Below are 26,100 nucleotides of genomic sequence, written 5' to 3' on the forward strand. Positions count from 1 at the left end.
AACTATGACTGTCCCCGCTGCAAGGAAAGCTGGAAAGGCAAGGATCTGTTATTTCAATTCCAGCAGAAGAAGGAAGTTTTCTCAGATTCTCCAGACGTATAAGAAGCTCAGATACATGGCCACAGTGAACTCAGTCTGTTTGACCTTCAAACTAAGATTTATTGCTTTGAATCATTTGTTAATCATTGTGTGGTTTTAGCCAAGATCAAGATGGTATGCATAATCTCTTAAAGATTCTATGATTCCATAATGAAAGGCTTAAAATATCTGTCACAGAAGGAACTTCCAAGCACTCTTGACATGAAAACTAAGTCACTGGATATGCTCAGTATCCAATATTTAAATGAAAGCCACTAGATTTAAAGTTAAAATTAGGTCTTCAATTTTTAATTTACATAGTTGAAGATATTCACCTATTTATATGACTAGAGAGAATGAATGGTGTCCAAGTCTTTGATTGGAAAAATAAAAGTTCCCAGAGCTGAATGAACATTCTCTCATGGAAAAAAAAATTTACCCATATTCTTTCTTTCTGAACTATTAATACATTTGTGCTTCTGGGGGGAATGCATTCCATGAGAAGGACATCAGCCAGGAGGGAAAAGAACAGTCATAACTGGGTTTTATCTATTTTAAACTCCTCAACTATAAAAATAGTGTGTAAAATACCAGCAACCCAGCTCCCAACTCTCCATTCCAAGTAACGGACAATTATTCTGACCCCATGACTAAGGCCCAGTGCCTGTCTTAAACTGGCCTGGACTTCCACCACTGGTGCATTCCAAGCCTGGCCGGTGGTTCACAGAGCAAATCTCCTCTAGGGTGTGAACTTCATGGCATCTCAGAACCAGTACAGGCTCTTTGTGATCCCAAAAAATATTCTTGGAGAATTTATTTCAAGTGTTTATAGAAAGCACATGTAGACAATAAGCTTTCCTACCCAATCATTTTGGTTCATAAGCAGATGACTCCTCCTATACACACAATATGCACAAAATAGTTGGGTGACATTTTTAGCAATTACAGCAAGAAAAGAAATTTGAAGGAAAAACTTTTTTAAAAAAGATCGAGATGCTCATTGCCTATTTATCTTCAAACTATCAGACCAAACTCATCAAATCAGAAATTCTGGAATAACCGCTTTACTATTATAGAATGAAAGTTTGTCAACTTAAAGAGTGAAAATACTGCCGAATTCGTACTGAGGTTTTTCCAGTAATTCTTTTTAAATAGTATATGTCTAGACATTTAAGATATACAGAAATGTCCTCAGAGGGATTACCATCAACCGTAACATGAGAGTTGACCCAGGGAGGTATACTGTAGTTCGACAATATAAATATGCCTTTCTGTAAACAATAGATATGAGATGCTCTCCACCCACAAAAAAAAAAACAAAACGGTGTAATAAAATAATTGGAAATTGAAAAGGATTTTTAGATGCAGCAGAATTTGCAATTTAATGACATGATAAAATGATTCATAAATATTTAAATGTATGGACCTGTTACAAGTGATTAGGCTTCCATATAACTAGACAACAAAATGTACCAATTAATCAGGACTCTGAAACCGGACTACTTGGGTTCAAATCTTCACTTCCCAACCACATGAACTTGGCACATTATTTAAATCTCTCTGGGCTTAGCTGTCTTTTGTAAAATTGTGATAGTAACAGTCCCTAACCCATGACATTGTTTGAGGATTAGAAGAGTATCCAGCATTGTAGTAAGCTCTATATGGGTATTTGTTACAAAATAAGTAAATAAATAAAACCTTTACTATGTCTGTGAAAACATCAAATTTGTAGTTTTTAGGAACTTCTTGGTTGACATATAGCTCGTTGGATTCATAAGTGTTTGTTTTTCTTTTCCTGTAAGTATAAAATATTTCATTTCTCAGACTTCTCAATGATACCAAAGTTTTGCTAATGGATAAATCCTGCAAAAAATACAGCGGAAGACATTTTAAAAATGCAAAAACTCTTCAGGCAAATATTTACATATTTAGTAAAAATGAACACAGCCTGTTATTTGAAGCAAAAAGCAATCAAAGGAAGGCAGAACACCCATCTTACTTTTTTTTTTTAATTTAAAGCAACAGAACATAAATCATTAGGATTAAAAAAGTGTTCACAACCACAGATATCATTTAAATACTGTAATCCAAAAAGGCTCTGTGCTCACACTTATAAAATAATTGAGAAAGATTCAAGTTGATATATACAAAGACTTATCAGCGAAATTAGAAGCTGCTTTACTTTGATTTTACACAACTATTGTACAAAACAATGTCTTTAAATAACATGGCTTTTTAAAATATACATGAAAATGTTTGCAAAGGCAGACAAACTCTTAACACTAACTACTTCTATGATGGATAGGGTGATTCATTTGGGAATTTTTCTTTTTACCTTGTACATTACATTCTATATAATAAAAATTTTAAAGTATTAATGGTAGAAGTTAGTAATGCATACTGATATTTGTTCCCTTATAGTTTTCTTTGTTCAAAAATCACAAAAAAATGTGATCACAGTAAAATGACAAAGAGCTTCAGCTATGCCTAACTGGAAAGCAAATTTACCTTTCCCCAACAAATGAACTATTTCAGAGCAGTGGTGGTGGATTAAGCCTACTCTTCATTTGGGAGCCCCTGAAGTTACATTTAGGTCTTAACTTCTAGAAAATTGAAGATAGTTGGTATTGCAAAGAAGTGCCAACACTGCTTCTCCCCAAATAAGGACATTAAATTAACCAAGCATTTGTTAGGACAAAGGGAAAAAATAGAAGTGAATTCTATGTAGACGGAGAACAGCATTATTTCCCACAAAGAGATCCAACATTAATAAACACGCCTCACCACCTTGTAAGCTTTGAAAACAGATTTAAGTCCCTCACCAACTATCCCCCTCCCAAATTAGCCACCTCCTCCTTCAAATGGTAATCTTCACAATGTCACTATTTAGGGTCTTGTGATATCTTCCTTGGCATATGAAACAACCTAAATTCAAGGAGGCAAGAAGAGAACTAATGACCAATAAATACATACCACATGCCAAGATCTGTGCCATGCATATCTGATTTATTATCTCCTTTAATCAAAAGCCGATATTATACCCACTTTGCATATGAGAAAATTGAGGTTCTGGGAAGTCATTTGCCCAAGGCCCCAGCTAGTGACCCACAGAGACAAGCAGTCCAGCTCCAGAGCCCTTACTACCACACCTCACAGTGAAACTAGAGCCCCAGATTCAAATTATAGCCAGGTCCTTGGATGACCAGGCTTTAGTGAATGACAACAACAAAAAATAAGAACCCCTTTTATTTGTTCAGCACTTTACAAGTTTTCGCATGCTTATCTTGGTCAAGTCACTGAAACATAAAACGCAGTAATAAAATCCACACAAGAGACTTCTATGATTTTTATCCTCTGACCAGTCAACTATTATTTGTCAATGATAAATATGTTTCTTACTGTGAAATGATTCTGAAAAATAATTGAGAAACTTGAACTAAAGATTCTCTTGCTTTCTTCTCTCCTTGATATAACCTACCCTGGATTTGCAGGAAAATGGACAGAGAAAATATGGTGGCCCTCCGCCTGGTTGGGATGCTGCACCCCCAGAAAGGGGCTGTGAAATCTTTATTGGAAAACTTCCCCGAGATCTTTTTGAGGATGAACTTATACCATTATGTGAAAAAGTGAGTCCAAATTTAAATTTTCTTATCTTTTGAGGGAAAAGTACTACTCTTTCCACTTTGCTTTCACATTTATTCTTCTTGGTCAGTAATGGTTTCTCTTCTAGTTGCTACTCCTCAAGCAGTTAAAACTTTTCTACCTATTAGTGACTGTCCCCTTATTATTATTGCTTTCACTCAGCTCATTATCCTGTTATGGACATCTTGACATCAGTTGTTACAGACATCGCTTGCTGATGACTTTCAAATTTATATCTCAACCCCTGATCTCAACTGGCACACCATCTCACTACAAACTCAGTGTGTCTATGAATATAGAATAACACTACAACAACCTGCCTAAGAAAAGATATTGCTCCAACTTGACATTTAATGTGTGTGCCACATTTTTACATAAAAAGAATAAGTGGGTCTGTCATGGCTCAAACATGCGCCTATACATATTGATCCAGAATGAAATTTTCTTCCACAAGTTTGAATTTCTTCTCTGCCCAAATGCATTAACAAAATTACTAACATGGGTTCTCAGAGTCATTGTATAATAATTAAGGAATAATAATTCCTGTTTTAATTCCAAATGATATTTTGTTACTAAACCCCAAATTAAAGGGAAAACACAAAATTAACAGTTATTTTCAAAAATTTACCAAGTGGTATTTAAACAACCACATTCCTAGAAAACTTAGCAAAAATGGAAGCTTAGCTACTTCTTGCCCTGAATGCCAAAAATCAATATTGTGTGCATGTGTGTAACTCAGCCTCAAATTCAGAACTGCTCTTAATTTTATATATACAATCCCACTTGGCATGTGGACAAATTATGAGGACTTAATCCTATAAGAATCTTATACCCTGAAGAACCTGAAAATGATCACCGAGAAACACCTGAAACAAGATGAAACATGCTTGAACTGTTTCCTAATAAGCCCAGAACAAATACATGTCCCGAGCTGCAAACTTTGGGGGTAAGATGGGGTGAGGCTGAGATGAGGGGTAACCAGCCACTGTGTTAATAGCATCTGCTTAATAATGCCTCTTCTCCTCCACACATGTCCCTCACATCTATTTGGGCCACCCTTTTTAGAGCAGCCAACAACAATGAATGGGTGAGTCTGGATTCCTGGAGAACATTTGGGGTATCAAGAGGGAGGCAAAGCAGAGTAGCTCTGGCCAGAGGGATGGTGAGTGCCCTCCCACTGGAAGCCCTGACCTTGGGTCAGTGGTATCAAAACTAGCATTGACCTTCAGCCTACAGATGGTGTAAATAACAGGGTTCCCCAGGTCATCTTCTGAAACACATCTTCTTTATTCATCTTGATGTCATGGTGGGGAAAAAAGACAGCTAAGAAAGTTTAGCAAGGTTCCAAATGAGTGTTCCTGGGTTTTGTTTTAAATAGCAGTGGTAGAGTATGACCAAGTCAAGATAAAACTATGGAGACTTCAGAGGCCAATGGGAGGGGCAAGGACAAATCTATTGAGAAATTGTACCTCTGATGACAACTGTGTTTTCAGGTCCCTAAGGCATTGTATAAATCCCCAGATAATTGTGTGGTAAAAGGCCATTTGTTTTATCAAAAACAAATTCTGTTAACTCAAGCTGAAAAGCCACTTGTACACTTTTTTTGTTGTTTTGTTGTTCTTTTGTTTGACTTGACTTTGCCCACGAGTCAGATAATGAATCTGAATCCAGCATAAAAACGTGCAAACCATTCCACCTGGGATGTGAATGCCAAATATGGCAATGACAGACTTCAGAAAACATTGTGTGTGTGTGTGTGTGTGTGTGTGTGTGTGTTCATTTGGGAGTACAAATGTATAAATATGATTTTCTCTTTTTCTATTACTTATAGATTGGTAAAATTTATGAAATGAGAATGATGATGGATTTTAATGGCAACAATCGAGGATATGCCTTTGTAACATTCTCAAATAAACAGGAAGCCAAGAATGCCATCAAGCAACTTAATAATTATGAAATTAGGTAAGATCCACCTATTCTAGATTAAAACTGAATCAGACAATGCACCTATATCTGTTCTTCAATCAAGTTTATCTAATACAGTATATGCTAAAGATAACCAAACCTGAAATAAAAGAATTTAATCCTTTTTCTTGGGAAAAATCAATTTAATGAATTATTTATTTAATATCATAAGGTGCCAAATTAAGTTCTGTGAAATGTTCAAAGAAACAAAATTAATTAATTTATCCACTTCATAAATATTTGCTGGGCACTGTTTCAAATATTGAAAATACATCAAGGTACACTTTCCTACCCTGATAGTGAGCAAATGGATGTATAAGATTATTTAAAAGAGTAAGACAAACTAAAACCAGGCAATGGGATAAAAGTTGTGTGAGGAGGTGCCTACTCTAACTTGGCGTATTTAAGAAAATAGTCTTGAGGGAAGTAAAATTTGATTTGAGAACTTGAATGAAAAAAGTCAGCCATGACAGTCAGACCTGGAGGAAGATTATTCCAGAGAAAGAGAGAAGAGCAAGTGCAAAGATCCCAAACTGAGAACAAGCTTGATGCATCAGAGGGAAAGAAAGCCAACACGAGGGCCGGCCGAGTGGCTCAGTTGGTTAAGAGCTCGCTCAAAGGTTTGAGCTCTGAGCAACAGCGCTTCGAGCCCTGGCCCGACCTGAGCTGCTGCTGAGCTGCCAACAGGTGGCAGATGGCTCAGCTAAAAAAAAAGAAAAGAAAGCCAACACGGTGGGGCAGAGTAAAGAGGATGGTAGAAGGCAATACAGCTGGGGAACCTTATACTCCATGATTAAGAATTTGGACTTTATTCTAATAAAAGAGGGAAATCAAAGGAGGGTTTTAATTAGATTCATGCTTTTTAAAACATTACTGTGGCTGTTGGTGACGATTGGACTGCAGCAGGGTAAGGACTGAAAAAGGGAAGCCAACGAGAGGGCTGCGGCAGTAGTATAGATATATCCAGGCAAGAGACGATGGTAGTTGCACAAAGAGTAGTGAGGGTGGTAAAAAGGGTCTGATTTGGGATATATTTTGGAGTTTAAATAGATAAGGCTGGCTAAATATTAGGGTGTGAGTGAATTCAGAATTCAGGGAGGAAACCTAGGATTTTGGTTCAAGAATCTGTGGATGTGATAGTGTCATTAAGATGGGAAAGACTGGTAGAATAGCAGGAAACATGAAAAGCTCAGTTTGGGGCAATTTACATTTGAGATGGACATTAGACATCCCAGGGGAGATGTTAAGGAGGTGACTGTGTGATACCAGAGTGAGGAGAGAGGTCATGGTTGGAATATACATTTGGGTGTCAGCCAAATATAGATAATACTGAAAACCATGAGACTAGTGAAGGGTTCCAGGACATAATTGACCCTGTACAATCAATAATTGGCTTTTATAAACTGTAAATAGGGCTAACTTCATGAAATTGTCTGAGTTCTGAAAACTTTACTTGGTGAGTGAACTGTAATAAATTTTTTCTTAAAGGGAGCCCTGGGCCACCTAGAAGAAAGCTTAGTGCAGCAGTTAAAAGGCAATAGTTTTGGTGTCAGACAGGCTTCACTTGAATGCCAACAAGTAACTTAACCTCTCAGAGCCTCAATTTCCTCATCTATAAAGTGGGGATAATAATACTTACTTCATAGGTTTTATTGTGGGAATACCACAAAGATTTTATAAATGTTTAGCTCAATGTTTGGAACACAGGAATAGGTCTATAAATGACTAATAGTACTAGTATTTATTAGCTCATTTCATCAATTCTAAGATGTAATTTTTCACATATTTGCTTTTTGAAATAGAGATGAACCTTAAAACTGATGGAATCTTAAATTTGATGACTATAGAAAGGGTGGATTTGCCACTATTATTTTTCTTCTTTCTATAGGCCCAAAATAAGTCATGCATTATCCTTATTATTCTGTAATTTAATCAACTACTGGGTCATTTTTCTTAAGCCTCTACCAGAAATGATTTGCTTTTAGCCACTATTTCTCAGGGGATAGATAAGGTTCTTGTGTGGAAAAGACCCACAATTGTCATAGCATCTTTCTCATCACTAAATATTCACTGAGCGTCATCTAAATGTCTGTCTTCTGGAGACATTCAAGTCTTCCCCTCAGCTTTTGAGAGATGGTTTTTTAGTCTCCAAACAATTCTGGAAAAGGAGCCTGACAAACCACAATTTAAAAAATAGGCTATGGAGACTTTAGGCTCCCCCTGCTGGTAACTGATACCTGACTAGCCCTACCAAAAATAATACAATTTCTAAATAAATAATATCTTGGAATTGAGCTGTTTTAAAAATGAAGCTTAAAAAAATAAAAAAAAACCTGAAAGATTACTTTATCAACCTTTCCTTCTCACCTCAAAAAGCCACATTCCTAGAGCCATATTCACCAGACTGAGATGGACCTGTCACAGATCTGATAGGTGGGCTTTGGCTCTTTAGAAAAGCACAGATGGCAACTGGGACAGTGGCCCAACCCTGGCCAGAACATCTGCCACACAACCACAAGCCACTAGTTCCAAGAAATCAGCAGTCTCCTACTTACCTGGCAAAGCACTGTTATTCATGACAAACCAGTACTTTCTGTTAAGAAAACTTTACCCATTCTTACATAACTTTGTGTTACTACAAAAGTCACACAGCCTAACACACAACACACACACACACAAAAAAAAAAATCAACAAAAACCACAAAGTAATAAAAGTTAAACCATTCCTCCATAACCCCATTGCCCATAGATTATTACTATGTGGATTTTTATGGTCTTTCTAGATTTTCTACACCATTTTAATTAAAATGGCCTTCTCACATACTTATTTTGTAGTCTTTTTTTAACCCAGCAGCATATTGTGAACTGGCTTTTTAACCAATAAATAGGCCTCTCCATTACTATGTTCAATGACTGCAGAGCATTCTATAGTATGAATGCCCATCTTTTGTTTACGAGTGATTCTCAGCCAGCAGCAGTCTTGCCCACCCTAGGGGACACTTAGAAAAGTGAGGAGGCATTTTACAATGACTAACGGGTAGCTACTGGCATTTAGTGGTGAAGAACCAGTGTAACAAACGTACTACAGTACACAGTGAGGAACTGTCCAGTCCAAATGCAACAGCTCAATTGAGATACATTAAACGAGTCCTGTATGTTGGGATATTTTGCTCATTTCCAATTTGAAGGCAGGCTGTTTTAAGTAACAACAATGACTATTCTTCTATATAAATCTTGGTGCTCATCTGTCTCCTAAGGTCACTTTCAGACGGGGAATTATTTGGTCAAAGGTTACACATACTTAAGACCTTTGATACATTTGGCCAAACGTCCGAAGAAAAGTTTAATCCATTTATACTGTGCCAATGAAGGTATACTTCAACCCACTATTAAGCAACATTGTCCAATGAAAGAAATGGACTGAGCTGAGAATCCAGAGGCCAATTTCATCTCTTAAAATCTACAAAATCTTAAGCAAGTCACTGAATTTCTTGGAGTCTCAAGTTCTCCATCTGTAAAATGGGAATAACACCTCCTCTGCCCATCTCACAGACTCCTTGTGGAGGCCAAATAAAATAGTATGTAAAAAATCTATTCATGGGCCGGCCGAGTGGTGCGGTAGTTAAGAGCTGGCTTGGGACGCCAGAGGGCCCCGGTTCGGATCCCACATATGAGGGCCAGTGACACTGCCCTCTATAGCTAAGATGCTGAACAACAGCTCAACCTGGAGCTGGGCTGCTGTGAGTTGCCAGCAACGGCGTACGCTGCAGACCCTGCTGCAGTGGGTTGCCAGGGGCTACCGTGTATTGCCAGCAGCCAGCGTGAGCGGCCAGCAGCCGCAGTGAGCGGCCGTCCAGAAGCCGGCGACCGATCTGCCTCGCCTGGGAAGAGCGCAATGATGGTGCCAACTTGGGTCAATGAAGCAACGTCCTCCACTACTAGACTGAAGAACAAAGAACAGCAACTTGTCTGTTCCCCTTCCCCCAATTCCCCAGCACTGTTCCCATCCCCCCAATTCCCCAATAAAAATCTTTTAAAAAAATCTATTCAACTGTAAGGGACTATGTTTTAACAGAAATCATATCAAAGTACCTTCTCTATTTGGCTGGAAAATAAAGGGAGCAGACGGGGTTGCAAATTCAAGTACCTCCAGGACCAGACAGTCAACGTGAGTTATGTGGGGCAGATATACAGGCCTCATTATTGGGGGTAAATGAGGGAGTGGTGAGAATTGACAATAACTGGCCAATCCACATCTCATCTAAAGACATCAGAGGCCACTCAGCATCAAATACTTTTTATCTCTTTAAAAACATAGAGCCAGTGTTGACAGGTTTTTCAATTTCTCAAAAGAACAATGAAAAAAAAAGTTTAATCACTATAAAAACCAAGCATCCGGCAGCTATAGGCCATATCAGGTCCAAGGCCATACGTTTTCAACTTCTGTCTTAAACCTTAAGCACACACGGACTCTCACCCATCAAATGTCTGCTCTTTTTGCAGAAATGGGCGGCTCTTAGGGGTTTGTGCCAGCGTGGACAACTGCAGATTGTTTGTTGGGGGAATTCCAAAAACCAAAAAGAGAGAAGAAATTTTATCAGAGATGAAAAAGGTCACCGAAGGAGTTGTCGATGTCATTGTCTACCCAAGTGCTGCAGATAAAACCAAAAACCGAGGCTTCGCCTTCGTAGAGTATGAGAGTCATCGGGCAGCAGCCATGGCCCGACGGAAACTTCTGCCAGGTGAACAAACCCTTGCTCAAAACGGAGTCTTCCCACTCCATCCTGCCTGCCTCAGGCTGCTGTGCTCCTCAGCAAAGGAAACAAATGCTTGTTGTTGTGTTGGTTTACTTTGCTCTGTGTCTTTGGTTAGGTTTTAACCTCTTCATCCTTCTTACCTATCTCACAGTTAATTCAGTTCCTTGAAGTTCTCAGTCTGGGTTCTGAAAAATATTCATTCTGTGCATTAAGTCTAATCCACATGCACTGGAGAAATTTGGAACTTTAAACTACAGCAATCTTGTCATGAATTGTTATAGTGAAGAATTTTCTTAAAATTAAATATATCAACCAAAAGTTCTTATATATATATATATATATATATATATATATATATATATAAATTTATAAAATATATATATTTACATGTACATATATATAAATTATAATATATATATAAATATATAAAAACATATTTATCAGGCTTATTAGAAATAGGGTATATTATCCATGACAATGTAGAAATAATAAATCTGCAAGTGATACATTATCCCCATGACAATTAAATGATATGTTTTTATTATGACTCCCTAGTGTCTAATAATTTCTAATTTGGGGGAATATAAATAAGAGCTCTGTAGAAAGGCCCCTTTGTTAGGTTCTACAATCACAGGGTAGGTCCCATTTGGGTGATAACCATCAATTTCTGAGTTTGAAAGACTCCACACCAAGACACTGCCTCGGTCAGATCAACTTAGGAAACATTGTTGAAAGTCCTCTGTGCATTCTAAAATCTTTGCTAAAACTACTCAAAGTAAGGTATTAAAATGAGTTACCATTAAATGATAAGAGAATTTCAAGAATGGCAACTGTACACATTGGAATCAATTCTTTTCATGAACGTTATGGGAGAACCACCAGAATCAAAAGCAAAACAAAAACACCTAGATTTACATTGCCCTTGTACACATTCTTAAAAACAAAACAAACCAATAGTAGGATTAACCCTCTAGATTTTCAAAATTGGAAGATGGCTTCTGAGCTTGGGGAAGATTTTTTAATAATATTTTTATAAAGGCAGCTTAAAGGGAAAAAATATGAGGTAACCTCCAAAATTGCTGAAAGTCTTAGAGAGAAGCATTTTTTTAATGTTAAAGTTTCCATTCAGTACTTCTTCACTGCCCAGTGGTCCAATCATCCGACTCAAAGGTGCACAGTCACTAAAGCTCCTTGTGGAATATACCTTATCTTTCAGTGACCCAAATTTAATATTTGGCTATCCTCTTCAACTCTTTTCTTCAGCACCAACAGTTCTGCCACGGAAACCCTTCATATCCACCCTGTTCTCAGGCCATCAATATAATCTAAACACAGATATTCTCAACTTTAGAGTATTTTTTCCCAGATCTCTTAATTATTCTCCCAGTTCTGCTCTCTCTGATGCACCCCAACCATCCTGAATGTTACCAAAAGATTAGTATTTGCAAAGTATCATGTTATCCTTTCAACAAGTTCTTGCAAATAGGAGGAATTCAATCACTATCTGCTGATAGGCTGAATGGTGTCACTCACTTGTCAGTTCAAAAATATTCACCAACTCCTAGCTGCATGTGAGATAAAGAATCAACCCCTGAGTCTGCCATTCAAGGCCTTCCATTCACAGTCCCAGTCCTTACAACCATATTTGCTACCCTCTATTTCCCAATAAAAACTCTCTATCAGGACAAACTCCTCAATGTCCTAGAAAACACTCTCATTTTTGTCTCCTTTATTCCTAATGCTATATCCCTCCCCTCTCTCTGCTGACTCAGGGAGCTAGCTCAAAGTCCTACCTCAGCCACCACTTCCTTGAGAAACCAGCTGCCACTATTCCAGCCCATATTAATCACATTCTTTCTTCATTATCTGTAAAAACTGACATGTACAACGTTTGGAGGGGAGGAAGTGAATATAACAGTGAAAGAGGGTCCAGAATGGGAGAAAGATAGCTTTTAGGGGCCAGATAATCAGTGTTCCTAGAATATTGGAACGTCTTAAAAAAGAGGGAAGCTTTCCCTCTTTTCAAAAAACAAACAAACAAAAACAAAAATAACCACAGCATATTGACCCCTACAAAGAGCTTCTGCCTTTACCTGATTCAAGCTGACTAGGTCGGGCAGCGCTGAGCAGCTGGGCTTCAGGAATTTTCAAGCAGTTTGTTATGCTTTCACTCAAGGTCCTGACTTTCCCCTCTGGATTCTCTGTCCTGGCATCCAGCAATGCAGACGCCAGCTACCTCACTCTCCCCATCCACACTCTATCTTAATCATGATCTGAGGTAGTGCCCCCTGCTGGTGACCCTTTAAATTTGCCTCAGCTGAGTCAAGTTTCATTCAGCGGGATTTTAGTCAGACAGCCTTATCAGCTAACATGATGAGGTACAGTGGTGAATAAGCCAGCCTGAGCAAAAGCTTTCTTTTCTACTGAGACCTGAGAGCAAAATCTGTTACCCATTTGGACCCTCTACCTATTACCTCACCATAGATTCAACAATAAAGAATTTAGTAACTGATAATCCTCTGAACAGCCTGGTTTTAAAGAATGAGGAGATATTTAAGAAACATGATAAGCAAGGCCCACAAGGAGCTTTTCCTTCTTAATTAATCCAGACTTGGAGACAGAGAGAAAATTGTTGTTTAAAGTGATGCATTGGCTTCTGGGCCACCTACTTCCTGTTAACAGTGGCAGCTGCCTCTTGACAAAACACATCTTTGCTGAAGTATGTATGGAAAAAAGGTGTTGCATCCAACTCAGAGGCTATCAAAGAATACTAAAAATGCTCTGGAAATAAATTCTAACAGTGATTTTCAACTTTAGCCAGAATCACCTGGAGGGCTTGCTAAAGCAGGCTGTCGAGCCTCACCGCCAGAGTTCCTGTTTTAGTGGGTCTGGTGTGGAGCCTGATAATTTGCATTTATAATAAGATCCCAGGATGCTACTGCTCCTGAGACCACAAGTTTGACAACCGGTAGTCTAAAGTAATGATTGTCCATCGTGGGCTGCAAATTTGAATCAACCTGAGGAGTTTTGGGTATTGGTAGTGTTTAAAATCTTCCTCTCTGGTGATTCAAACTTGCAGCCCATGATAGAGAATCAAGAGGAGAGTGCATTATTGAACCATCATTTAAAAGTTACAAACTAAATCCGTTATATGCATCATCTTCTTTTGTCTTCACAACAACCTAATAAGTAGGTATTTTTATTATTCCAGTTTCACAGATGAGGAAATTGGTGTTTAGAAAGATTATGTTGCCTAGCCAGGATTACTGATCTGATATTTGAATTTGTCTGACTTCAAAGCCTATGTTCTCAAATCACTCTGCAACACTGGCTTCCACAGTATATTTGTGGAAATCACTGCTTTTCTTGCCTCCTCTCACTGCTGTCTACTTTAGCCTTGTGGAGCTCTTCAGGCCCATAGACGACCTACCATGGTCCCAGGCTGGGAAGGCAAAAGCCAGTGTGCAAAATGGTGGTTCTCTAAGGCTGCATCTTAGAATGAACTGAGGTGATTGTAAGAGCCTTGAGGTCCAGATCAGTTATATCAGGTTTGGGAAAGAGAATTCAGGGATCAGTGCTGAGCTGGTAAATCTTTAACAGCCAACTCTCAGGAGAAAATCAAAAGTCCTGATCGGTAGCATTTGCCTATTTCCACAGTATTAAACACTCCCACTGTGGCTGGTTCCAAGCTACCAAGGTGATGTCAGCTGGGTCACAAAAATCTGAAAATGTAACCATCTTGCATTTGAATAGGAACTGGGTCCAGCAAACCACTGAGTGGAACCCAGTATTTTTTTGTAAGCTCTCCCAGTGTGGAGCAAAGGTTGAGAATCACTGGGCTATAGAAACCAGAGGCATCTGGGAGCTGTAGGGACTCAGGATAAGACAAACAGTCAAGTCTGTGTGAAGCATGGAAGAGGAAGGGAAGGGAAGGGAAGCACAAGGAATGAAAGATACAGGAAAGAAAAGACTAGAAGGGGAGAGCAGGGGAAGGGAAGGAAGATAATAATGAAGAAAACAATCTTGTGGGCAGCAATGCAGAACAAGCTACCTACCTGGCTGGAATAGCAAGAGCCAGCATTTCTAGAATCAGGTCATTCATTAGGAGGTGTCTGTTCTTTGGGTTTTACAATGTCAATACCACAGATGCTTTCACTAACATCTTTTCAAAGAATAAAAAGATGCTTTCTGATTGAAAATAATTGCCTCCCATGTATAATCATTAAACAACTAAACCCTTAAACCAATCCTGAGAATTTCTGATTTTGTTCCTTCAATCTTTTTATTGCTTCCAGGATATACCTTGTTCCAAAATAACTAATAAAAAACAAGCAAGATTTTAAATCACATTCAAAATTGTTGACCCTCACCCTTCTCTCATCACTTCAACATGGGCCTGTGCTGTGTGAGGTACAGAGGCTGAGGAACAAACAGCAGGGGAGCGGTAGAGAAGTAAAACAGATCTGGGCACCTTATCCTTTTGAAAGCTCATTTCCTCTTCTGTAAAATTGAGAAAGTCGTTCCACCCCCCGCCCCCAAAGAGTTACTGTGAGAAGGAACTGAGATAACACATGGGAAATACAAAGTATAGTGCAAGACACTCAATAAATTATAGGAATTGCAATTATAGGAATACAATAATACTATATGTAGTCATAGATAACCAACCTTTTCAGAAGAGTTCAGTTTCTCATTCTAGCTTCTTCCACTGCTCTTTGACTTCTTCATTTTGTTTAACTCAGATTCCTGAGTTGTCCACGTTCTGAAAGAGAGAGAACTAGGAGGGAACACAGTTGATCGGAGCCCTGACCAAGTGAAAGGGACAGAGAACAAAGTAGGGGCGCCTGAGCCCTATGCACCATTGCCCATGCACCATTTTACGGACAGCTCAGGGGTGGCACTTGGCTGCACGTATTCCAACAGTAGCATCATTCTTCCTACTGACCTTTCTAATGTTTCATGAAGTCAGACTCTGTGTATGAGCCCAAAAGCCATTATTTTCCTTTCTCCCTTTTTGCCATCTCGCTTTCAATGACTACCTTCACCCTGTGGAGCGGTTCTAAAATCCAGACATGCCCACTGATGTCTCATTTCTGTTCCATTTCAAACCACATCCTAGTTCCCCTTATACTCAATCATTATGATAAGCCACTTGTCATACAGAACTCCCTTCTAGCCAGCGCTAACATTTATTTGGAATGTCTCTTAAAATCAATAATCACCTCTTTTAATATTGCCTTTCTTGTTCAGTCGAGATCTCAAGGGCCAGTTCAATTTAAAAGTCCATCAGTATGAGCTGAGATAATGTTGTCCTGATTTCCATATAATTCATCATACTTTTGATCCTTTCCAACAGGAAGAATTCAATTATGGGGACACCCTATTGCAGTAGACTGGGCAGAACCAGAAGTAGAAGTAGATGAAGACACAATGTCTTCCGTGAAAATCCTGTACGTGAGAAACCTAATGCTGTCTACCTCTGAAGAGATGATTGAAAAGGAATTCAACAATATTAAACCAGGTGGGACATAGCACAGAAGATTACTTTTCCAAAACATACTTTAAAAACACTTATGCTTAAGATAACGCCCCATAACTTTAAATTTATTATTTTCACAATTACATGCAGACTACTAAAACTATAGTCCTACCTTCAGATTAGAAAATAGAGATATATAGTCCTATAGCATTTATCAATATTATAATTTTATACTTATCTGTGTGATTACTTAATAAATACATATTTCCTTCACTAAACTATAAATTCCATGAGTCTCTTTTGCTCTTATGGCCTCTTCATCCACTGTCTTTGTGCCAGGGACATAATAAATGCTCAATAAATGTTTACGGTATTAATGAATTCATGGCCATAGCTATCGACTAATGCAATGTTTCTCAATCTCAATACTCTTGACATTTGGGAACAGATAATTCTTGGTTGTGGGGGAGGTCTGTCTTGTGCATGATAAAATGTTTAGCAGATCTCAGGCCTCTACCCACAAGGTGCCAATAGCAACCATGAAGATTTAATAACCAAAAATGTCTCCAGACATTGCCAAGTGTACCCTGGAGGGCAAAAATGCCCCCAGTTGGGAATCACGAGTCTAATGGAATATGACTGTAACTTTAGGTACATAAGTAAAGAGGTGACAATTAACTCTAGGAAACTCATTTGGGTGAAGAGGAGGGATAAGTAATAGAGGGAAGATGCAGGAGGATGACTAGTCACTGCTCATCTTGTTGACAGTTCTTTTCAGTATCAATTTTAACCCATGAGATTGAATCCCCATCTTTTTTTTTTTCATATTGGAACTATAGCACTAAGACAGGTAAAGCATTTCAAGAAACTATGTCCAATCAAGCATATCCCAAAGCCAGTTCTACAGAACATGAATTCTACAAACCTTAGCAGATGTTACTGATAAAAGGGTTCATGGTCAAATAAGCTTGTAAACACCAGATTCAGTAAATTTAAACAGATTTTTTTTTGGTGGGACTTATCAGAGTCCTTAATCTTCTAATATGCTTTGAACATCTCCAAAAAGAAGACATGTAGGATGCCAGATTTCCCATTATTGGGGCCATAAATCCCATTTTTCGGCAAACCGTTTTGTGGGATTTAGTGTGTCTTGGGACACACTCTGTCCTACATTTATCACTGTGATAACACCTTTCCTTAAATGAGAATTTTCTGTCCAGGCACAAAGTCTCAAGGTGGTTGCTAACCACAGGCCATGGTACCATCATGTTAAAACTGCCTGAGGATATTCACTTCATGTAGCCATATTGCCTGTTTCTAACTCTGGGTGCTGTGTCAGGTGTAATAGAATAAGCTGATGATTTGTCCTAAAGGTAATTAGTCAGGATGTCATTTCTCCCTTTTTAAAGATTCACCAGAGATTTATTTACTTCCAGCCTTCAAGAACACTGACTTCCCTGCCATTTTAGTACATGGTGTGGCTCCACACCACCCACTATGACTCCATAACTAATATAGAGACTGCAGATGATTGACTGCCTCACTACGTGCCAGACACTTTCACAGCATGTGTCATTCATTCATCACAACAACCCTATGATGTACATTACTTTATTACTTCCATTATTTTCTAGATTAGAAAACCAGGACCCAGAGTAGTTAAGTAACTTGCCCAGGATCATATAGCTAGCAAGTGGCAAATCCTGGATTTGGAACAGTCTGGTTAAGAGAACCTTCTTCACAACCCTATGACTCCCATGTCCCATCCTTACTCCAGTTACTCACTCATTCATTCAACTGTCATTACTTTAGTAGCTCCTATATGCCAGGCACTGTGGGAGGAGCTACCAGGTGGGATGTGTGTATTGAAGGAGTTTAAGATGCACCAGAAGAATAACAGGAATGACAGTCTATTCTTGGGATGCAGAAAAGATTTGTGTTTAAGAGAAGTGACATGTAAGCTGACATCTGAACGTTGATGCAGTTGTGGGCATAAGAACTGACATGTGCACATATAAATATTGCTTCACAGCCACCCCTGACTTTTTGTTGACTTTCTACCTTCACAGAGTGAATAATACCTGTTATTTTTATCTAATTAAAACATTACCCTTTTTGTGGAAACAGCAGGAATGAGAAACTATTAGAAGGCTGCTTCCTTTCTTAGTTATTGGTATCAGCTTTCCCAGCCTGCATGTTGAAGAGAGACACATGCCCAGGCCCTGTTAATTTTATGAAAATAATAAATGCCACTTCAGATGTATCGCTCTCTCTTTGTCTCTCTATCTCTATCTCTAAACTGCAGAGGGTGGACCACTTGCAGACTTGTGCTGTATTGGAAGAAAAAGTCAGAACTAACTAAATTGTTTATTTTCCAGTGGAAAGGATGCATTTATACTTACCTAGAAAATTTTATGTAAAGGAACAGGAAACTAATTCTTTAAAATTTCTGTTTGAAGTTTGGATCCCTGGGAGAAACAAGAACATTCCCAGCAAATATTTGATCATGTATTTTTATTAACCCTGATTAACCCAAAAATAGTATATTGCTACTCAGAGAAATAAATGACAAATAGAATGGAAACTGGGGACTGAAAATGTAGTTTCTTCCCTGGTATAGTCTAAGGGTACTTGCTGAAATTCTAATTATAGTCAGTCTACTACAAAATCAGATTTTCCTTAAACAGTTTAGCATCACAGTTACCTGGAGGGCTTGTTATAAAGAGATGGTTAACCCCACCCCAGTTTTTTGTTCAATGTCTGGGGTGGGCCCAAGTATTGCATTTCTATTAAGTTCCTGGCTGAAGCTGATACTACTGGTCTGAGCACCACTGTTTGAGAACCATGGCCTTTTGATAATCTTCCCTTTGGATTACAGGTGTGTTTCTCTTCAGGTCATTGATGTCTGCTGACAAATTGATAATGAACAGAGTAATATTTTTCCCATTCCCTGTATTATGATTTCAGAGAGTCTTTTTCATCGATTACCACTGATATTTTATTGCCTCACCCTCTGCCAAATAATGATCAATAAATAAACTCCTATACAACAAGAAAGAAACACATTCAAATAAGCCAAGTGATGAACACTATTGTAGAGAAAATCAGCTTTTATTATCCAAACTCTCATTTCTAATTTGTGTGTTTTCTGAGGCTAACTTTGCATATATCAAGATTTCATAAAGCAGGTGCGGGGTGGACATTGCTCAAAAATGCAAGCCAATTTCAACATCTGAAAGGTGAATTTGAGAACACCTAAATCCATTATCATCTGAAATGCCACTCAACTAATGTGGATGATTGAAGTTGGAGTGTGATAATATTTGCTCATTTGCTGTATATTTACTGAGTGGCCTCTGTGCAAAAGGCATTAGGTAGGAACTGGGTGAAGACTGTATGCCAAGATGCCTCTGATGCAGAGCCTGTTCTCAGGGTGCTAACAGTCTAGGAGAGCCTAGGTGGAGGATGGCACTAAAGAATCAATATATAAATGATGTATTACAAAATTGTATGCTTGAAACCTCTATAATTTCACTAACCAAAATCACCCCAATTAATTTAATAAAACAAAAAAAATTCTTTTTTTAAAAAAGAATGAATGGAGTGAAGACTGGAAAGGTAAAGTTCCTCATGGTTCACTTCTTACTCCTCGATTACCAAGACATGCCATGGGGTTGAGTCACAAAAGTTACCCCACCTGACACTGAAGGAATAGAGAGCATGTTAGAAGTTCAGTTAATTACATGTCCTACACTTCACGGTTTCAGATGCTGTTATTTACTTTTCTCAGCCCGACAGGACAATTTTGCTCTGTACAGCCATTGTCATAAGAAGTCAAAGTTTGAATGCCGAGGGGAGAGAGAAGAGAAGAACTTTAATGTTTTAAAATTATCCTTACATTACAGCACTATTACTATTCCAAAGGAAGCCATTTTATAACCATGGAAGCACGTGGTAAAATAGGAACTCTAATTGCCTTGTGACCTTCCATCTAAGAGGGTAACTGAAATTTGGCAGGGGAGGAAGAAAGGAAAGCCTGTCTCCTCATCTGACCCTCCCTGACATACGTTTAGTTTCTATATTGTTTCTTGAAACTAAGCATAGGAGAAGAAAGCTTGATCTCTCAAGATACACCCAAGTCAGTATAACTAATAGAGGATAGTTGGCATGCTAAACTGCTAACAACTTAATGTCAAACAAGTTTCCATTGTAACCTCTCTCAGTGAAAGTTTTATTTTTAAAATTGAGTAAGGAACAATATTCTTTAACAACATTTTAATAACACTTTCACTCTATTTGCAGGTGCTGTGGAGAGGGTGAAGAAAATTCGAGACTATGCTTTTGTGCACTTCAGTAACAGGGAAGATGCAGTTGAGGCTATGAAAGCTTTAAATGGGAAGGTAATGTAGAAAAAAGAAAAAGAATTATGTATGGATTCCATCAAAGTTTGGTGTGGAAATTTTGTTCAAAAGGACAATCCTGCAAGTCTACCTCACTCAGGTTTCTCCATCTCTGACATGGCTGCCTCAGTCCATTTAAGATACATGAAAGAGAAGTGATGGGGAGTACAATGAACACGTGGCTCGTGTGCCCAACTCTACCTCCAATTTTGGCTGATTTGGACAAGCCACTGGTCCTAAAATTCCTTAGAAAGAGAGTATTGGGGTAGAATATTTCAGGGTGTTTTTCCCATTCCAATTTTTACTCATTACTTCAAAGAGATTATCATCTTTGTAGTACAGTATTTTGGAGGCTGATGATCAGAAAAAATGTAAAGGTAGCTATTATCATTCTGTGCCCAGAGTTTGATCTTCCAATTCTGGAAAGGCTTAGAACCTCTTCATCTTGCCAAGAGTAAGGTCTGAGGAAAAATTTTCATATCCTTACTTCTACTATGTATGTAGAAACCAATATAACATTTACTTATCAATCCAATAAACATTAAAAAAAAACTCCTGTAGACCACTTATCATGTGACATAATGTCCAGGATTCTGAAAGAATCAAACCAGGGCCTGCTGAGTGGTGCATTGGTTAGGAGTTGGCTTGGGATGCCAGTTCTGAGCAGTAGGGCCCCGGTTCGGATCGCACATGAGGGCCAGTGACGCTGTGCCCCCTACAGCTAAGATGGTGAACAACAGCTCGACCTGGAGCTGGGCTGCCATGAGTCGCCGGTAACAGCGTAGGCTGCAGTGGGGCTGGCTGGCAGTGGGTGTGAGCTTTTGTGAGCTGCTGTGAGCCGCCCTAAGCAGCCATCCAATGACCAGCAAGCAACTGCCTCACCCCAGGAAGAGTGCAATGATAATACCAACATGGGCCAGTGAAGCGATGTCCTCCACAACTAGACTGAAGAACAGAAGGACAGCAACTAGTCTGTTCCCCTTCCTTGATTCCCCAACGCTGTTCCCTCTCCCAATTCCCCAATAAAATCTTTAAAAAAAAAGAATCACACCAAAGATGCTTATCAAGAGCTAAAAGTCTGCCAGAAGAATAAGACAAGTAAACAAATACCTTTGCAAAGTACAGATAAGTTTCATTTAAAAAAAAAAAGACAAAACATGGTGAGAATGTTCAGAGTGGCTCATAAAAAAATCAGAAAATCTTCATGGATGTGAGAAGATAATATCTAACAGAAACCCTGAAAATTGGGCAGAATTCCAAAAGGGAAAAAAAAAACATACAGGGGGCCGGCCGAGTGGCTCAATTGGTTAAGAGCTCGCTCTAGAGTTTGAACTCTGAGCAACAGCGGTTCGAGTCCCGGCCTGAGCTGAGCAGCCGCTGAGCTGCCAACAGGTGGCAGGATGGCTCAGCTAAAAAAAAAAAAACCATACAAAAGGAGAAGGCCTCTTGGAGTCATAGAATTTGAAAAGAGCTAAATATAATTGGAGAACAGTTTTAGTAGATAAATTTGGTTAGAACACAATGCATATAGGGCTATTTTTCCTATTACACCTTGCCGCAGTCTGACCTAACAGGAGACAGATGGCAAAGGTGTGAGTGTGGGGTAGGGGATCAAAAGAGATAGTGCAGAAACCTAGGGCTCATGGCTCTGCTGGAGTCAAAGGGATGTGCTGGGGAAGTAAAGGGGAACCTAAGGGAGAGAGGATCCTACGGAGCAGGGCTCTTTGAAAGAAGTGGTGATCTTCGGTCAGGTCACACATGCAAGTCAAGGTAACCTCTCAGAGAGGGAGCTAGAAGCAGAAATGGCCCAAACTCACTGCTATCTCGCTCTCCAGCCTCCTGCCAGGATTCTTCATTGGTCAAACCCAGCCATAATCCAAAGGCGCAGGACCCCTGAAGAGAATTCCATATAGAGCACCCTCCCAGGGTAGAGAGGCTGGAGACTAGTAGGGAGTAGGTCTGGAGGGCAGATGGAGGGTGTCCCAGCAAGGGGCCCCCAGACACAGTAGGGCCCGGGCCCAAAAGCTCCCCCAGGACCTACAGAAATGTTTGGTTCTGAGAGGAAAAAGCACTGACTTGAAAATACAAAAAGAAAACTGCAAAGCAAAAATGAATGTCTCTTTAAATACATGTCTATGAAGCAAAACATTATTTCATCATTGAGTATTACATTTAATATCATAAAAATATTATTACATTGAAAACGATTTGCAAGTTAAGCTTTCTCAATTTGGAAACAGTTCTAAGTATATATAATGATTGCTTAAAAGGGATAATCATGAATTAAGTGCTAATTTATGATTATTTATTATAGGATTATTAAATTAAATGCTAATTTATGATGAATTTATAAATAATTGAAAAAAATTGGAATAATTACAATATAAAATATTCAAATGTTTCCAATTTTAAAGCTATAGATTTATAGCTAGATAGTGTATAGTAATTTGTACATACATTATGTAAATATATATTTGATGTTATTATTAAATATGCACTAAATATTATAATTATATTTAACTATAGTGTGGTATCAGAAAATCAAAAGTAAGCTTGCCTAGGAACTATGAAGGCTTCTGAGTATGCAAATGGATATTCATATTTAATTTGTAGACAAGGTGAAACTTTGAAGTTTTTTGTGCAGTAAATGATTACATTCACATGCAGAGGGTGCCAAGGAAATGTATACACATTTTAAGAAAGGAAAACTGTATTAAAATTGTAATAATATATACCGATAACAAAAAATTAATACAAGTCGCATTTGACTTCTGCAGTTACAAGAGGTGCTCAGAGTTGTTTTGTCAGTATCCAGACACTTCTGATTACAGTGAACTACTCTTTGAGCAACGTTGACCAAGGTGTCCATTTGAATACATATTTTTGGCACCCCCAGTATTTGTAGAGTAATGATCATATTTACAACTTAGGGAAACTAACCCACTAAAAGTTGAAATTTTATAGAGTAGGAAAAGAGGTGTAATGGAAACTAGTTAAAAAGCTATCACAGTCACCCAAATGGGAAGAAATAAGGGCTTGAACTAGGGTGGGAATGGAATGCAGAAGAGAGCTCTACACAGAACTATGGGTGGTGAATTCAAAGCGCCCAGGAACTGATTGGATATAGGGGTGAGAAAGAAGGACAAATCATTATAGGCTTTCAATATGGGAAACTAGGATAATACTCTTAAGAAAGTATTAGGAAGGGACACCTATTTGAAGAGAAAGGTGATGAATTGAGCTTTGGATGTGATTATTCATTTATTCTATAAGTATGTATGGATGTCAGTAGTGATATGCAAGAAATTTTGCTGGGCTTGGGCTATACATATTAATAAGATATTGTCCTAGCTCTTGAAATGTCTAAACCAAATAACTAAAATACAGTATTGAGTTTAAAACACTGTTGGAGTGGCAGAGGAATACAAAACAAAATCTATTTACAGTAAGAATTCTGACTTTGCAGTAAAGAATTATTCCATTAAGAATGTCTTTTGCTATGGAAATGCCTATAAGCAGAGACAAGTTTGAGTGTCTCATCTTCAAGACAGGACTGAAGATATAAAAAATCTGATATCCAAGTTCACCCAATACTCCAAGTCTATTTCTTTTAATTATATCAACGTCATCCCTGTTTGTTACTTCGCAACCGTTCAGCAGGCCAAAAGGTTGCTTCACAAGGAAGTACCTATGGGGGACAATGCAATAGCCTCACAGATTCCAATTCCTTGAGTAGCACCCCAATTTTAAGCCTCTCCTCTTTCCCTGTGAAAACTTACTATTGTTTAGCTGGCCTAAGGAACAAGACACTTAGCTGGCTGATAGCTGGAAAGGCCTAACTGGGCTGCTCATGCCCAGATAGATGTTAATATTTTATAAGATCTCTTTACTGATTTCCTTTCACCTTCATCATATTTTGCTAGGTAGTGGAGATTATATTCCATCCATAATTAACCTAAAATGTGTTTGAATTATATAATTATATAAATATGTAATTTAAAACATATATATCACATTAAAAATATTACATAATTCTCTGTCTCAGTGACTATAGTCAGATAATAAATTTATAACCAATACATTAATGCTCGGTGGCCAATTTGTCACTGTCAAAACTGTTGGCAGTTTATATGCAACTTATCAATAAAACCATTCAGGGAAAATTTGACTGGCACATAAGTACCAACCTATAAAGAGACAAGATACATAGAATTGAGACAGTCAGTACACATAACAACAAATAGGCTAACACCAAAAGAGAAGCATTACAAGGGATCAACCACACTTGATTGTCTTCACATCTTCTCTTATTGCTTTTTCCTTGCTCTCTACAACAGGTGTTGGATGGTTCCCCCATTGAAGTGACCCTCGCCAAACCAGTGGACAAGGACAGTTATGTTAGGTATACCCGAGGCACAGGTGGAAGGGGCACCATGATGCCAGGAGAGTACACCTACTCTTTGGGCCATGTTTATGATCCCACCACAACCTACCTTGGAGCGCCTGTCTTCTATGCCCCCCAGGCCTATACGATTCCCAGCCTTCATTTCCCAGCCACCAAAGGACATCTTGGCAACAGAGCCATTATCCGAGCCCCTTCTGTTAGAGGTAACACTAATCAGCTCTTGCCTTAGAATAACTCTATAATTTTAAATGATTTGTATTGCAATAGCCTTAGACAAGTTGGATGGGTCCACTGGGGGAAAGGGACTGGAAAATTGTTAATGAAAAATCAAATGTTACATCAATAGTTTTCCTTCAGTAGGAATCTTTTTTCACATTACAACTGGTTATTGAGAAAACTTGGTCACAACATGATGCAAATGAGTCAGTGCACACATTTGATCTTTGCATGGACCTGTAAAATTTGCACAAACTCAAACTCAGGTCCACAATTGTTGGCTTCTCCCTTATCATTTAACTACCATGTTGCCATCATGTGTGACTCATTACAAAACTTTCTGACAGCAGCATGGTCCAATGGAAACTAATCACCTCAAATAACAAAAACGTGTCAAGGCACATGTGTGTTAAATGGTAACTCGGTGGCATCATCTTCAGATATAAATCACAAATTATCATAAATATATTCTAACAGATATATAAGACACTCCCATCTTCCTCCCCCAAGAAATATGTGCTACGCCTTCTAAAAAGCCACCCTATTAAAGAAATCAATTTACTTATTTAGGATATGGGTAACTAAATAGTAAAGCACAAATAAAAGGGGGGAAAAAAACCCTCAATCTGACTGCTACAATAAATCTGTCCTATTGAATCTTATAAGAATTCCAAATGTTCAAGCAGTTTTCTGAGTTCAGTTAGATGAAGCAACGTTAAAAATAAGGAAAGCTTTTTTTTTTTTTTTTTTCAGGAAACTAGTTTGTCTCGCCTAATGGAATCCTTCAGAGTGGTTCTGCTAGGAGCTGGCTAATGCCAAAAGAATCCCAGTTCTAGCTTCCAAATATGACATCACTCTAGGCAATTCAACAACAAACTGTGTATTTAAATCTATTCTTGGGCTTGACTTAGAAGCAAAGGGGCATGTCCAGATTGCTGTGGAAACAATTATCTTACTGTCTTTTACTATCTTTCAGGAGAACTGAATTGACCATCATCCTAAGACCTCTAGTCTTCAACAGCCTTAAACGTTCCATACTCATAATACAATCACTTCCCCAAAAATAGCTAATGCAAAAAAATCATCAGGATTTCCTTTAGGATAATCGGTCTATATAATGACAAATTATGTCATTAAAACGTTATGCATTTATAATCT

The 26,100-nt window shown here is 38.4% G+C and overlaps 1 protein-coding gene across 3 annotated transcripts in view; it reads left to right on the plus strand.

Moving 5' to 3' along the window:
- A1CF (APOBEC1 complementation factor) overlaps window positions 1–26,100 on the plus strand; it is a 73,436-nt gene that overhangs the window by 38,529 nt on the left and 8,807 nt on the right. For all 3 annotated transcript variants that reach the window (XM_019651521.1, XM_019651523.1, XM_019651524.1), the window contains 6 exons: window positions 3,570–3,704; window positions 5,552–5,682; window positions 10,189–10,427; window positions 15,799–15,963; window positions 20,224–20,321; window positions 24,659–24,929. In XM_019651521.1, the coding sequence (XP_019507066.1) occupies window positions 3,570–3,704; window positions 5,552–5,682; window positions 10,189–10,427; window positions 15,799–15,963; window positions 20,224–20,321; window positions 24,659–24,929 (1,039 nt within the window). The remainder of the gene's footprint in view (window positions 1–3,569; window positions 3,705–5,551; window positions 5,683–10,188; window positions 10,428–15,798; window positions 15,964–20,223; window positions 20,322–24,658; window positions 24,930–26,100) is intronic.

Source organism: Hipposideros armiger, unplaced genomic scaffold, assembly GCF_001890085.2.
Source record: "Hipposideros armiger isolate ML-2016 unplaced genomic scaffold, ASM189008v1 scaffold_161, whole genome shotgun sequence".
NCBI lineage: Eukaryota > Metazoa > Chordata > Mammalia > Chiroptera > Hipposideridae > Hipposideros > Hipposideros armiger.